Raw genomic sequence first — 14227 nt, 5'->3', positions numbered from 1 at the left:
TGTTTTAAGGTCATCAGACTTTAGGATTATATCATTCTATCATCTATTTAAACCTGAAAACATATGACAGCACAAAGGTGACCTATCAAAAAGCACAGAGTTGGTATTGTTCATGTGCTGTGTCTCTTAGAGAGTGAATGGTCTAATCTGATGTTTAATTCTGCGGGTTAGTCAGGCTTCTCTAATGACTATAGCAGAATGTAATTCTAGGGTTTGTAATCTTACTCAAAGTGCAGTGGATTACTCTGTATTGTTTGGAAGCTCATTCCCGGCTCTTCGGTTTAGATTAGTGGGCGAACAAATACTTCAGCAAGTACGTAAACACAGGCGTAAATGTTTGAGCAGTGCATCATCACCATGAAATCCCATTCAACATATTTAACGTGCACTGCTGTGTTGCTTTGGTTGTAAAAACCTGTACTACTAGTTGATTAATCGTTTTAAGGAGGCTGTATAATTATACATATATATGTGTGTGTTGTGCTTGTAATAATTATTTGTTCTCCCTCAGTGTTTGTCATTTCATTTCTCATTTATGTCGGCGTGTATTCTATTCCTGTCCCCAGTTTTTTTTTTTTTTTTTTGTAGTGTAATTCCTAGTGTTAATAAAATTTTATATCATGATTTTATATAACAGTAATCCCATTTCAATCTATAAGCAAATTCATTTAAAAGTAATATAAAAGTAATCCAAAAGTAGGATTACTGACAAAAACATCCATCATGTAAATTGTAATCAGTAACGGACTACAAAAAGTAATCTACCTAAAACTTAAAGCATTATTAACATTACCAAACCTCTAATACAGTTATTAATTATATGATGTATTACATTCTTTGACAGTTTAATATAATACACGTGTATATTAGTAGTTTTCTTATATTCTTTTCTTAAGTAATTTATATAATCTTTATTTGTGACCCTGTAGCACAAATACAGTCTTAAGTCGTTGGGGTATATTTGTAGCAATAGCCAAAAAAACATTGAATGGGTCAAAATTATGGATTTTTAATTTATGCCAAAACAATTAGGATATTAAGTAGAGATCATGTTCCATAAAGATATTTTCTAAATTTCCTACCTTAAAAAAAAAAAAAAAAAAAAAAAAAAAATATATATATATATATATATATATATATGTATATATATATATATATATATATATATATATGTATATATATATATATATATATATATATATATATATATATATATATATATTTAATTGTAGTAATATGCATTGCTCAGAATTCATCTGGACAACTTCAAAGCTGATTTTCTCAGTATTTCGATTTTTTTGCACCCTCAGATTCCAGATTTTCAAATAGTTGTTTCTCGGCCAAATACTGTCTGATCCTAATAAACCATGCAAGAATGGAAAGCTTATTCATTTAGCTTTTAGATTCTGTATACATCACAATTTCAAATTGACACTTAAGGCTGGTTGTGTGGTCCAGGGTCACATATAATAAAATTTTTGTCTTATATTTAACAATCGTGACCCATCCATATTCAGAATGCATCGTTTTCAGGTCTGTGAGTTGCACTCAGTAGTGGCCAGTTACACTTTTTCTCCACTGTGGGCAGCTTCACATTCCTCTCATTTTTGTGTCACGCTTCGTAAATGATGCGGAAGCTGCTGGCCGCCGGTCGGGCTGTCTGACACACGGCACACACGCACGGATAAACAGTCCTGTTATTGCTGTTAACCCGTAGGTGTTCCTACCTCCAGCCAGCATAGCTGGGTTCAGTCTGAACCACCAGAATCAAACAACAGCGCATTTCATAAGGCAATGACAAAAAGGCCTTCAGCAGAATGTCACAGCCAATGTGTTCCAGCTGAAAAACCCCACACGCAGCCCGCATACTGTCAGCACAGTGTTGAAACATCACACCAGTCTGTCCTCTGTCCAGCGCAGTGACTCATTCACACGGCCCTGTGACAAAACACACCCAAAAAACATGCAAGCCACAGGTTACTGACACACCACCACTTAAAGGGACAGTTCACCCAAAATCCAAATCCTGCCATTATTTACTCACCCTCATGTTGTGGCAAACCTGAGTTTCTTTCTTCTGTTGAATACAAAAGAAGATACACTGAATAGTGTTGGTAACCAAACAGTTGCTGGTAGCCGTTGACTTCCATAGTATGGAAAAAATACTATGGGAGTCAATGGGGTCCGAAAAAACTGTTTGGTTATGAACGTTTTTCACACAAAAAAAATAATAATAATTTCATGTTCAGTAGAAGAATAAAGGTATTTTGAAGAATCTGGGTAAACAAATAGTTGACAGCAGCCATTGACTTCCATGGAGACAGAGAGAAAAAAAAACACTGTGGAAGTCAGCGGGGTCCAGAAGCCAAAATGGTAACTCTATCTCCTTTTTTTGTGTTGAGAAGAAGAAAGAAACAGCATGAAGGTGATAAAATGATGACAGACTTTTTCATTTTTTAGGTGAACTGTCCCAAGTACAATATGATAAATCTGATCAATTTATTTTCTCAAATTAAAGCAGATTATGCCAAACAGCTGTGTCCCACAGCAAAGCACTGGCGTTACATTATCTGTTCTCTTTCGGAGTTTGTCAGTATTTTTCTAGCAGTGTAATCATATCCAGGTGTCTCACTGTCGGCTGTTGTGAGATCAGTCTCCACACACTCAAAAAAATAAAAATTAAAATAGTAAGAAAAAATATATTAAGTAAATTAAACAGAGATTATTGCAGTATGTTTTACAAATACATTTTAATTCACTCTAATTTAAAGATTGACCACCACTCCAAATACTTTTGGTCTTTTGTTTGTTTTTTTGATATATACTATAGTTGCTTCCGAGGCGAACAGGGAATGCTCTCAGAACTTTGGCTAATGTTGTGGCACTGTTCTCGCAAAGTTATGAACAAACGTAACGTTAATAGAATGTAAATTCAAAGTTATCTGGAGTTTAATAATGTTCTCAAAATGTTAGCGTGAAACATTAGTATTTGAGACTCAAAGGGTTTTATAAACTGGAAAATAATGTAGTTACTTCTTTACAGTGTACTTGTTTGAGAACATCAAACAAATGGCATTTCCGTAATGTTTTCACAATTATAAAATGGAATGTTCATATAACCAAATTATAATTTTTTTTGAAAGTTTGCAGAACATTTAAAAATCATGTTTTCATATCTTAAAGTGAACGTTCTTAGAAACATATTTTTTGTTAAGTAGGTTGCTATTTCGTTGCAACTATTTATGCAATTTACGATCATTTTCTGAGTTTAAATTGTTTCAAAGTAAATCCAACGATATCTCATGACCAATTCGTATGTATTTTACGAGGTGGCTAATTCATACGAATTTGTGCGACCTCGCTCGTACGATTTTATAAGATTTGTCTAAACACCAGTGTCGATTAGGTTAAGGGGCAGGGTTAGGTGTAGGTCATTCGAACAATTTCATACGAATTGTGCGACTCGTAAAATACGTATTATTTGGCAAAAATCATATGAATTTGTACGAGTGTGGTCATACGAATTAGCCACCTCGTAAATTATATACGAATTGCCGTGAGATTGGGTTGGTAAATTCTACACCATTTTTTTTTTTCAGTGCAGTCACTCCTCAATCATATCACTCATTCCTCAGGCTGCATTCATCTCTGATTAATCTGAATATGATCAAACTGTAAATAATAGTTAGATGTACTGGTAATGCTGCATTTTGTACTCAATCTCCTATTTTTGATGTCCTACATTGATTTACATGATAATTCCTGTGTTTTATTCTGTGTAGATGAGAGCGTGAAGCTGCAGGGCAGGCAGCGCAGCCACATGATCCCATGACTCTGGACATGGATGCAGTCCTGTCAGACTTTGTTCGGTCCACAGGGGCAGAACCGGGTCTGGCACGTGACCTGCTGGAAGGTATGAGACCTGATCTGCACTCCCCCCCCCCTCTTTTTTAATAAGGTGCCCTGGAGGTTAATTTTGTTCAGATGTCTGGTTTTGTGTATTGCTGGTTATCATTTCTTGTAGACACCCAATGTTGCATTTAAGGGTGAGGATACTTCATTTAAGGGCCCCTAAAGTATTCGTGTCGGTCTCTATGAACATGATCCACTAATGCCACTCCAAATACTTTTGTTTTGTAACAGTATGTTTATTGTGTCATGTGTTTGAACTATATTTAGTATGCTATGTTATTTTATTAGTTATTTGTAGATGTTTCTGCAGTTGTTTAATTGTAAGTTGTATATACTGTATATAATCTTGTTTTCCTGAGAATGTAATTCTCAATGTGCCATGTATACACACTATATACGGCTATATTAACGGCAGTAAATGTGTAATAGTATGTCAGCTATATTATATGCAGTGGTTAAAAGAATAGCATTTATTTGAAATAGAAATCATTTGCAACATTATAAATGTCTATAAATGTCGTCCTTGATGCATAGAGAAAAAAAATAAAACATTACTGACCCCGAAGTACAAACTTAAAATGATGTATGGATATATACAGTATTTATAATAGTACGGTATATAAACACTTGAAATCTATATAAATTAAAAGAGTAATTTGAGTTTGATTTCATATGATATGACCGCTTCCAAAGTAGTTTTGTTGGTGTTATAGTAAGGTAATCTGCTGAGCTTTTCTAGATTTAAGGTGCTGCTGGGACAGTTGTGTGGGATGTGCATCTCTGCTTTTCTTTGTCTGTGTGTCTAGGCTTGATTTTTGTCCCATGTGTGCTTACATCAGGTTTATGGTTCAGTCAAGTGCAAAATGCACTGTCAAATATACAGTGGCTCTGTGCTTGAGATTTAATTCAAGCTATAGGTCGTTTTCTCTAGTATAAAGAATCGATATACAGCTATTCATGATGTCTATTGTCCGAGCGCAGTTTGCTTAGACCTGTTCTTTAACTATAGTCCCTTTTGGCTTGTTGATGGCACTTACGACTCATTCCAGACTCACTTGAAGGTCTTAAGGCATTTGGATTTTGCTGTGGTAAGGGTTTTTGCTGGTCTACATCCTGCTCTGATTGGCAGCAGGAAGGGCATGGCATGTTGGGCGGTGGGGCGGATTTAGGGCCCATTTGATGGCTTTACGACCAGGCTCCCCCAGAAGGCCTTTGTGCCCATTGAGTGGAACTCATGAAGGAGAAAAGGGCCACAAGTGCAGTTTGTCCTGAGGAGACAGGCCAAAGAGAGAGAGAGAGAAAGAGACATATCCACAAACAAAAAGTCAAGGGCGAGGGGACAGAAATATTCCCTCATGAAGAATAGAGCCAGCAGAAGAAAAGAGGTGCACCCTTTTGAGAAAAGATGTACAAAGAAGAATGTGTATGTACAAAGAAAAATTTCATCTCCTCTCATGTTAACCCTAAATTGTATTTTACTATTATTAATAACATTGTTGTACTATGATATTACTTATTTATAAATAAATGATACTATTATTTGTATAGTTGTATCACACACACACACATATGTGATACAAGTACTTCATATATATTTCCACAGGTTAAGCAGTTTGCTGAGTGTTTTGTCTGATCCAGCATTTATTCTCCATAAATCATGTCGTGCTTTAGAGTGAATGTACTGAACCAGCTATTTTACATGTTTCATAAGCAGCCCTACTATCTCTGTGCTAATGTACTTTACATTGAAACCTTTCTCTGAGGACTCTGCATTAATATATATATATATATATCTATTAAATTCTATTAGCAAGCATGTTCCTCAGAAAAAGATTTAGGATCAACACCTCCCTCTCCCAGCCTGTCCTAAAAAACCCACAAGGCTGTTCTCAGATAAGTACTAGCTGCTATTCCCTGAGGGGCTGTTGTAAAAACGCTGAAGCTTGTTATTCAGAATTAGCAATTTGTTAATGCTCTTTAAATGGCCCCACTGCTGACATTTCACTCCAGTGAAAACAACCCTGCCTCTAACAAGCCGTAGTTATGAATGAAAAGGGTATGAAGTGCATTCAGGCCTCCCCCTAGATCCCAAATAAATGGCCCCGCTGCAGTCCAGCACAACATACAGTACTCTGTATCAAAAAAAAAAATGTTTATGGTTTATTAGGTCTGGAAATAAACACAGCTATTGCACTCTATAGGTTGTGGGCATTTCCAAATCATTTGTGATCAGATGTTCAAAAGCTATGAACAATTCAATAGTCCAAAAGTTAATGTCTTGTGAAGTCCGTAATTCATAATATCCCTTCCTCCAGTGGAAAAGTACGACCTCAATTCAGAGGTTGTCTTGATGTCGTCTTCTCACCAGAATCCACCAACATATTTGTTTAGAGCTAATTTGAACTGTTTTTGCTTGTAAACAGTGCTTGAACTCTGCTAATTTCTCTCCTGATTCGGCCGAGACACCTTTTTCACTGGAGAAAGGGATATTATGTACAAAGTACTCTAGCTGAAATCAATGATTTAAAAAGAAAAGAGAGACAAGCTTTCATTTCATTTGAACTGAAGACTGTATTACTGGTCCTCACAGACTCATTTTGTCATATTAAAAATGGTGGCTCTCTGACTGAAGTCTGTAAGATGATACAGTACAGTACATCAGAAGAAATTAAAGGCTGATCTAGCCTCATATTTACCATGGCTGGAGTATTTCTCTGTAGTGTACATAAGATCCTGGTGTTAGATGCCTCATGATGCCTGTGGAGAGTTCTAGGTAAAACGGCTTTATGAACTACTGACTGAGAGTAACTAGCATAAAAGCAGTGATGCTAGCTACATTTTTTAAGAAGTTTTTTTTTTTTTTTTTAATAACATGGTTTTTCCAGTAATAAGCCAGATTTTTCTCCAAAACAATCAGAAGTGTATTTTCTGTCACATTTATTATGCCCAAGTGAGGGTTTAAAGTTCCAGTTTACAAGCTTACCAAACTTCAAAATAAGAGCATGGCAACCCAAACTGGAAATTCTCTTATCATTTACTCCCTCTCATATTCCAAAAACTAACTATTTTAACTATTTTAAACTAAACATGACAAGGTATTTTTAAGAATGCTGGTAACCAAACAGCTGCGGGAACCCATTGAAATCCACAGTATTTATTCCTTATTATGAAAGTCGATGGATACCAGCAACTTATTGGTTTCCTTTGTGTTCCTACAGGTTTGGAAAAACTTGAGGGTGCGTAAATGATGGCAAAATAAAAAATTTTTTGAGTGAAGCTTCCCTTTAACTACTGTAAAAGTGTACTTATTAATACAGCGGTCTTGGATTTTGTACTGACACCTGTTGGTGTGGATGGTTGACAAAAACATTGCTATGCGGTTGCTACAGTTTTCAAAGAGTTTTTAGCATGCTAGGAGATTCAAAGGTGTGTTGCTTGTCTTATGCTAGAAAACTAGTATAAATTCACAACAAATATCTTACTCTTTCACTTTGACAAGACCAACAGCTGGAGCTCTTTGAGAACTAAGCTTCTCACTGATCGTTTCACCCACCAAACCACACAAAACTGCTCTCAGATCAGATCAAAGATCTGCCACAAGACTCAAATGATCTGCAGCTGTGTGTTTAGGTCTGATTGACTGATAGACGGTGGCAGGGGAAGGATGTGTCCCCGGTTGTCAGTGCCACTCATCATTAACACGCCATCCCACCTTGCTGTTGTCTGTCTCAAGCCCCCATCGGCTCCCTGTGGATCCACCGTCACAGAAGCTGTTGTGGAAAGCCGAGTGGAAAGGGCCTTAGCGTTTCATATCAGGCACAGGCTTTGTGTGGTTTCCCAGGTGTTCTGGGAAAAATTAGTCAGCTGACACAGGCAGACATTGTGGTATGAGCCTTGTGCTCTATTCAGTCACTGTTGTGATTGAGAGATGACATGTCATGCTGGTGATTCCTCTTTTATGATTAAAAACCCATTACAAAAAGATAAAACTAAACTCTACTGTTCGATACATTTGTTGTTGAATAATATGTTGTTTCACATACTGTACTAGTGGAATACAATCTATAGTGTACAGTATTCAGTGTGTGGTCAGCCTAAAGTAAGCTTTTAATTTCAGAAACAAAAATGGCTATTGTCACTGTGAGATATTTAACATGTTGTCCCTTCACATCTCAGGGCTGATTGAATACAATGTCACTCTTCTCAACGTAAATAAAGCAGAGCAGCTGATTAATGGGAAAAGAAGTTTAATTACTGAAAGAACATCTTGCAGAAGAACCGCGAATGTCTCCGTTCATTAGCAAAGACATAGAAAAGCACCAAATTGGAGTTGTCCAGTTTCATTCTTCGCCCTGCTCAATTTGTTATTTTAACAACATGCAAGAAATTTGTTGCAGTGGGCTAACTTTTATCCAAAAAGATGATAAATGAATAAGTATAATATAATATAATATAATATAATATAATATAATATAATATAATATAATATAATATAATATAATATAATATAATATAATATAATATAATATAATAATGATATATATATATATATACTAGAGATAAATTGTACAAATATATATAAAAAAAAAATGAAGTATACAGTATAAATACCTTTGTATAATATGAATAAAATATAAATTCAGTATATCTGAATATCTGGAATCAGTTTCGATGTCTTTATGGAATATTGCTGATTTTTTTTTCTTTCTTCAGCTAACCATTTGCCATCAAAACTCCCATGGGTACTTGTTTAATTAAATTAGGTTTTTAAATTAGGTGTCTGGAATTTAAAAACACTGACCTAAGATGAAAAGAATTTCAATTTCAGCAATGATTTAACTTTTTTATATTTATGTGGTCTGAATGTATCCACAATATGTGATAATGTCTGCAAAATCCCATTGTATATGTAAAGGACAGACAGAGGAGGGGACATCAACAGGAAGCTGCCTTCAGCACATTGATTGAGACCCATAATGCTTAGCAATCTGTGAAACGCATGTATCAGAGGTGCTGAGCGGTCATTCGATTAAGCTTTAAAATGTCTTTTAAAATTTCTGACTGGTCAAAAGATGCCAAATCCATAGACTACAATGAGATTTGTATTGATTGATGTGGGTTCTGGTACTACATAGGCTACAGGAAGAATGTAATAACTCCGTCCAGACTGTTAGAAATAAAATGGATGCTAGATTTCAAATGATTAGAGAATCATTGTTTGGACTCTCTTTCTGACGGCACCCATTCACTACAGAGGATCCTTTGCTGAGAAAGTGATGTAATGCTACATTCCTTAAAATTGGTTCAGATTTATTCTTTAAATATGATGTATTAAAAAAAAAATTACATGAAAAATTTATTTTAAAGTTGGGTAACACTATAGAATAGGTAAGACCTATTAGTTGCTTATTAGCATGCGCACTACTAGAATATTAGCCATGTATTAGTGCTAATTAAGAACATATTAATGCTTTATTCTACTTGGCCTTATTCTACATCTCTAATATATAACCAATTATATTACCAATACCTGTGCCTTACTAACTATTAATAAGCAGCTAATTAATTTAATTGAGAGAAATGTTGTAGCTATTCTAAAGTGTTACCAAAAATTGCATCTCCAGGCATTAAATTCTAGGTATTAAAATCTAGGGACATGGTACATTATTTAGTATGTTCTAAAATAAATTGTACATTATGTTGATGATTTCAGGTTCTTGTATCCTTGCAGAGACATTTGTCTTCCACGGCATAGGCAACACACACACACACAACTCTCTGTAGATGATTAGACAGACCTGCTTCTTTGATCCCTGCAAGGCCTTTAGGTTACAGAGATAAGACAGTCGCTGGAGGACATAGAAGCAGCTGTGTGTGTGTGTGTGTACGAGTCTTGAGGTGACTGTCATTTCACATTAGAGGGTTTGGCTTCTTTGTCGTTCCTGTGAATTTTCTCCCATTTTGCTTGGTATGAACTTTCTCTCTATCTGTAGACAGAATGAACTGAGCCAAAAACAAATCCTCGTTTTTTTAATCAAATTCTCAAAAGAGCACAAGCGCTTTGTCCCTCTTTGCTATCGGGCTCGATGTGAAGTAGGATTCCATTGTTTAGGGTTTGATGTGAACTGTTAGTGTTTTGTGGCACTCGTGTTGGCAGGTGGTGTGGTTGGGATTCGATTGAAAAGCCTTATGGGAGTTGGCATGTGCACTCAAAGAGTAGCTCGGTGAAATGAAAGAGGATGCCCGGGATATGTTCACTAACAATGACCTCGTATTTAGTGGGCATGGAAACATTGTTTAAACTTAATTTTTGGCCTAAGCAAGATACATATTGTGTATTATATTATTATAGTCTGATTTTGCATCCTGTTTCCTTGAAAATTGCATAAACTGTCACTCACAGTTTTGAACATAGACTTTATAGATCATGATTCCAAACTTACATTTTTATAATTCATGAATGAAAACATTTTGTAACATGATATTTATGTACCATTTACATGGTAATGCAATGTCTGATTCTAAAATGGGTTTTAAAGGAAGAATTTTGAGATTTTATGTTTTCAGTTGATATATAATTTCTGATAATTTCTAAAATGTGATTGAGAAAAAGGCAATGAAGAAGTTTTTTTTTTAACAAAGATTAAAAACTCCTGTTATAATGTAGATTTTTGAGGGGGCACTCTTGTCATGAAATAATCTATTACTTTTCCTACATATTTTTTTACAAAAAACATTGGTAAAATATATATTTGGGAGTTTTAGACCTTTCCAACGATATATAGTTTGTAGGGGTGTAAAGGTTCACAAAATTCACGGTTCGGTTCGATACGATACACTGATGTCACGGTTTGGTTCGGTACGTTTTAGATACAGCAAAATGTAAAAACATCTCAACTTTTCAGAATCCCGCAAGCGCACCGCGGGTCATGTGACAAGAACTAACCAATCAGCTTCATCCTTTCCCGTAACAACGTTGAAAGCTCAGCCAAGATGAAGGAACAGCTGATCATATTTGTATATGGATTGCAATTTTGAAATAAATTTAGTAGCAGAGCTACTGCAAGCGATTTTTAGAGCTGCAAATCCATTTATCCTTTGCTGAAATTTCCGCGTCTCGTGGAGAGAGCACGTCATTGTTGCTTAGCAAAGACAGACGCCTCATGAGCGCTTCTGCCCGAGCGCTTTGGAAAGGAGGAGAAAGCGGCGCGACTAGCGTTTTCCACGCGTTTGTAAGCACGATATGTAAACGGCCCCTAAGGCGCTCGCTCACTCAGCACGCGCTGAAATCTCGTTGCAAAATGTCTAATGCATTTAACAGACCAGAAATAGAAGATCCTCCAATAACCAACAGGTCTGGTGTTTGGGTGCACTTTGGATTCCCTGTAAGCTTTATTATATTATACCATTATAGCTTAAAGGGAATCCAAAGTGCACCCAAACACCAGACCTGTTGGTTATTGGAGGATCTTCTTTTTCTGGTCTGTTAAACGCATTGGCTATTTTGCAACGAGCCTTCAGCGCGTACTGAGTGAGCGACCGCCTGCTGAGTAGCCTAACATAAACATATAACTATAAGTTGGTGTTTTTTTCTTCTTCGGGAGTATCAGGGGCGTTGCCTGTTACGTCGTTTGGGTTATTGGGCTACCTTGTTGAATGCATATAATTATATTTCTCACTCTTTTTTTTTATATAATTAATTAGTCCAACGAACCGTTCAGTATACATAATGCGTACCGCGTACCGAACAGTTCAATACGAATACGCGTATCGTTACACCCCTAATAGTTTGTCAAGATAAGATTAGATTTAATTGTAATATAGTGAAGTAAATATAGGCATCCTGTATACGGGACAGGGTGACAGTTAAAGGGTTAAAAAGTTATCAGTGTTAACAAAGAAATAAGGATTGTATATTTGGTGCATATCATTGTTTTGAGAGCATGTGTGTGAATACCTTATCATTTTTAACAAACTATGATCCTGAGGGGGGTGATAGAGTTTGTAGCATGTGCTGTTGTAAAGTTACATAGTTACAAACATGCCGACAGTTTAATTCACTTTAACTTTTCCAGCAAGATTGTTTTCTCTCCGCCTCTGCCATGACAGTTGACGCTAAAGCATTAGCATAATCTCACCAAGTATCTTGAATTGTGTTGTTTTTGGTGGACCAGGCAAAAACTGGGACCTGAGCGCCGCTCTCAATGACTATGAGCAGCTCCGACAGGTTCACACTGCCAACCTGCCCCACGTCTTCAACGAGGGCCGTTACTACAAGCAGCCGGAGCGTAGCAGCACCCCGCAGCACATCAGCAAGCATGAGCAATGCCCCCAGAAACAAGAGGACAACACTCAGGGTGAGCGAAGCTCTCTAACAACTCCTCCTGTCGAGATTTATTGTTGTGTTTTCACAATATTTTCTCATAATTCATGTCCTATATTTTCTTGTTTTTCTATTTTCTGCAGTAGTGATTAACAAATAATTAACAAGACCTGGAACATTTATTAAGAAAGGAAAAATGGTTGAATATTTATAAATAATTAGATTTTTCTTCTCTCTCTCTCTCTCTCTCTCTCTTCCAGAGAAGCGTCTGTCCCGGGGCATTTCCCATGCCAGCTCTGCCATCATGTCTCTGGCGCGGCTGCAGGTGACAGGGGATTGTGCCAGGGAGCAGTTCCCCCTGGAGATGCCCATCTACACGTTCCAGCTGCCCGACCTGAGCGTGTACAGCGAGGACTTCCGCAGCTTCATTGAGCGTGACCTCATTGAACAATCCACCATGGTGGCCCTGGAGCAGGCCGGTGAGCGCCAAACGCTGCTCTCAGATCAGTGGTGGAGTGGATCCGAGGCCTAGCCCTTCACTGCAGTGATGGCAAACACAGATTTATGATCAGTACTAATGTCAGCTTAGATTGCATAAAACTCGATTGCTAGAGTCAACACAATACAGCAGTAACAGAATTAAACTAATCCCTCATCTGGAATCAACAGCAAAGCCAAGCGAACCGAAAACAGATCTATCTGTTCATTCAGTTATGCTCCATCATTGCTCATCAATATTTAGTCAAATATTTATTATAATAAAGTAATAATAAAATATTTTTTGTCCTCCAAATTTAAGTCGTGGAGTACAATCAAAAGATAAATAAATAAAAACAGTAAATATCCATGTAGCCCCATTCACAAAGGCTGTCATAGGTTAGAAAAGGTTCGTTATGGTTAGGTTAGTTTGCTGAAAGTGATATAAAATCATGAAACCAACATGAATTCAAAGCTTCTAAGACATTGGCACATGTGTTTAAACTACATTTATACTAGATTGATAATTATCAAAAGATCAAGTATTGCAAGGACACATTTCCAGTCTGTGCAATCTAAATACTTTAGCGAAATGCTAGCAGGTTGGACATGGCCTCAGGGATTTGGAAATGCTTTTGGATTGTGGGAGGAAGACCCTATCCCAAGAGAGGGAAGAGGGGCTGAGGGTTGAGGCTCTGATGTTCACCCGGGATGAGCTTCGCCAGCTCCAGAGAAAAGAGTGGGCGAATGGTCAATGCCCAGTTCAAACTGCCTCAGGGCTGAGAGCTGCAGAGGACTGCTTATTCTTCCAGTGCATGCTAGGAAAAAAGCTTTGCTTAGTGAGCTATGCATCATAACTAAGCTAAACAAATACGTATTTTGGATTCAGGTCCCAAAATGAACAGAATAATCACAATTGACCAATGCTAGGACAATCACAAACCATCAAACAGTGTCTGAGACGATCAAATAAAGATAATTGACAGTTTGACTAGTAAACATCTTAAGGTTTAAGATTGATTTTAGTTTTCAAGAGTGCGATGGGATGTTGGATGGAGTTAATTAGTCCATGTCTGAGTAATGTCAGTGTGTTTAAACTGTAGGTCGATTAAACTGGTGGTCCACCATGTGCACCAGCTGTAAGAAGCTACTACCGTTAGCAACAACAGGAGACGGCAACTGTCTTCTGCATGCAGCTTCTTTAGGTGAGACTTTCAGAATTCACTTTCATGTATTACACGAACACCTGCAATATCTGGACAAGAGAGAAGCATTCATTCTCAGGTTTCATGTGATGTTCCTTTAAATAGAATCACTTCACTGTTGTTTGTTTCTCTCTAATATGGTGTCATGTGTCTTGCTATCCGTGTTTTCCAGGAATGTGGGGCTTCCATGATCGGGATCTGGTGCTGAGGAAGAGTTTATATGCCATGATGAAGAGCGGAGCGGAGAGAGAAGCTCTGAAGAGGAGGTGGAGGTGGCAACAGACTCAACAGAACAAAGAGGTTGGCAGCT

At 37.0% G+C, this 14227-nt stretch overlaps 1 protein-coding gene across 1 annotated transcript in view; it reads left to right on the top strand.

Moving 5' to 3' along the window:
- LOC113067014 (OTU domain-containing protein 7A) overlaps positions 1-14227 on the top strand; it is a 65077-nt gene that overhangs the window by 30503 nt on the left and 20347 nt on the right. The window contains exons 3-7 of the mRNA XM_026239190.1: positions 3783-3913; positions 12087-12269; positions 12496-12714; positions 13816-13917; positions 14090-14217. Coding sequence (XP_026094975.1) covers positions 3829-3913; positions 12087-12269; positions 12496-12714; positions 13816-13917; positions 14090-14217 — 717 coding nt within the window. The 5' untranslated portion in view covers positions 3783-3828. The remainder of the gene's footprint in view (positions 1-3782; positions 3914-12086; positions 12270-12495; positions 12715-13815; positions 13918-14089; positions 14218-14227) is intronic.

This window comes from Carassius auratus, chromosome 50 (genome assembly GCF_003368295.1).
Source record: "Carassius auratus strain Wakin chromosome 50, ASM336829v1, whole genome shotgun sequence".
Taxonomy (NCBI): domain Eukaryota; kingdom Metazoa; phylum Chordata; class Actinopteri; order Cypriniformes; family Cyprinidae; genus Carassius; species Carassius auratus.
This window is presented reverse-complemented; position numbering and strand designations above follow the sequence as displayed.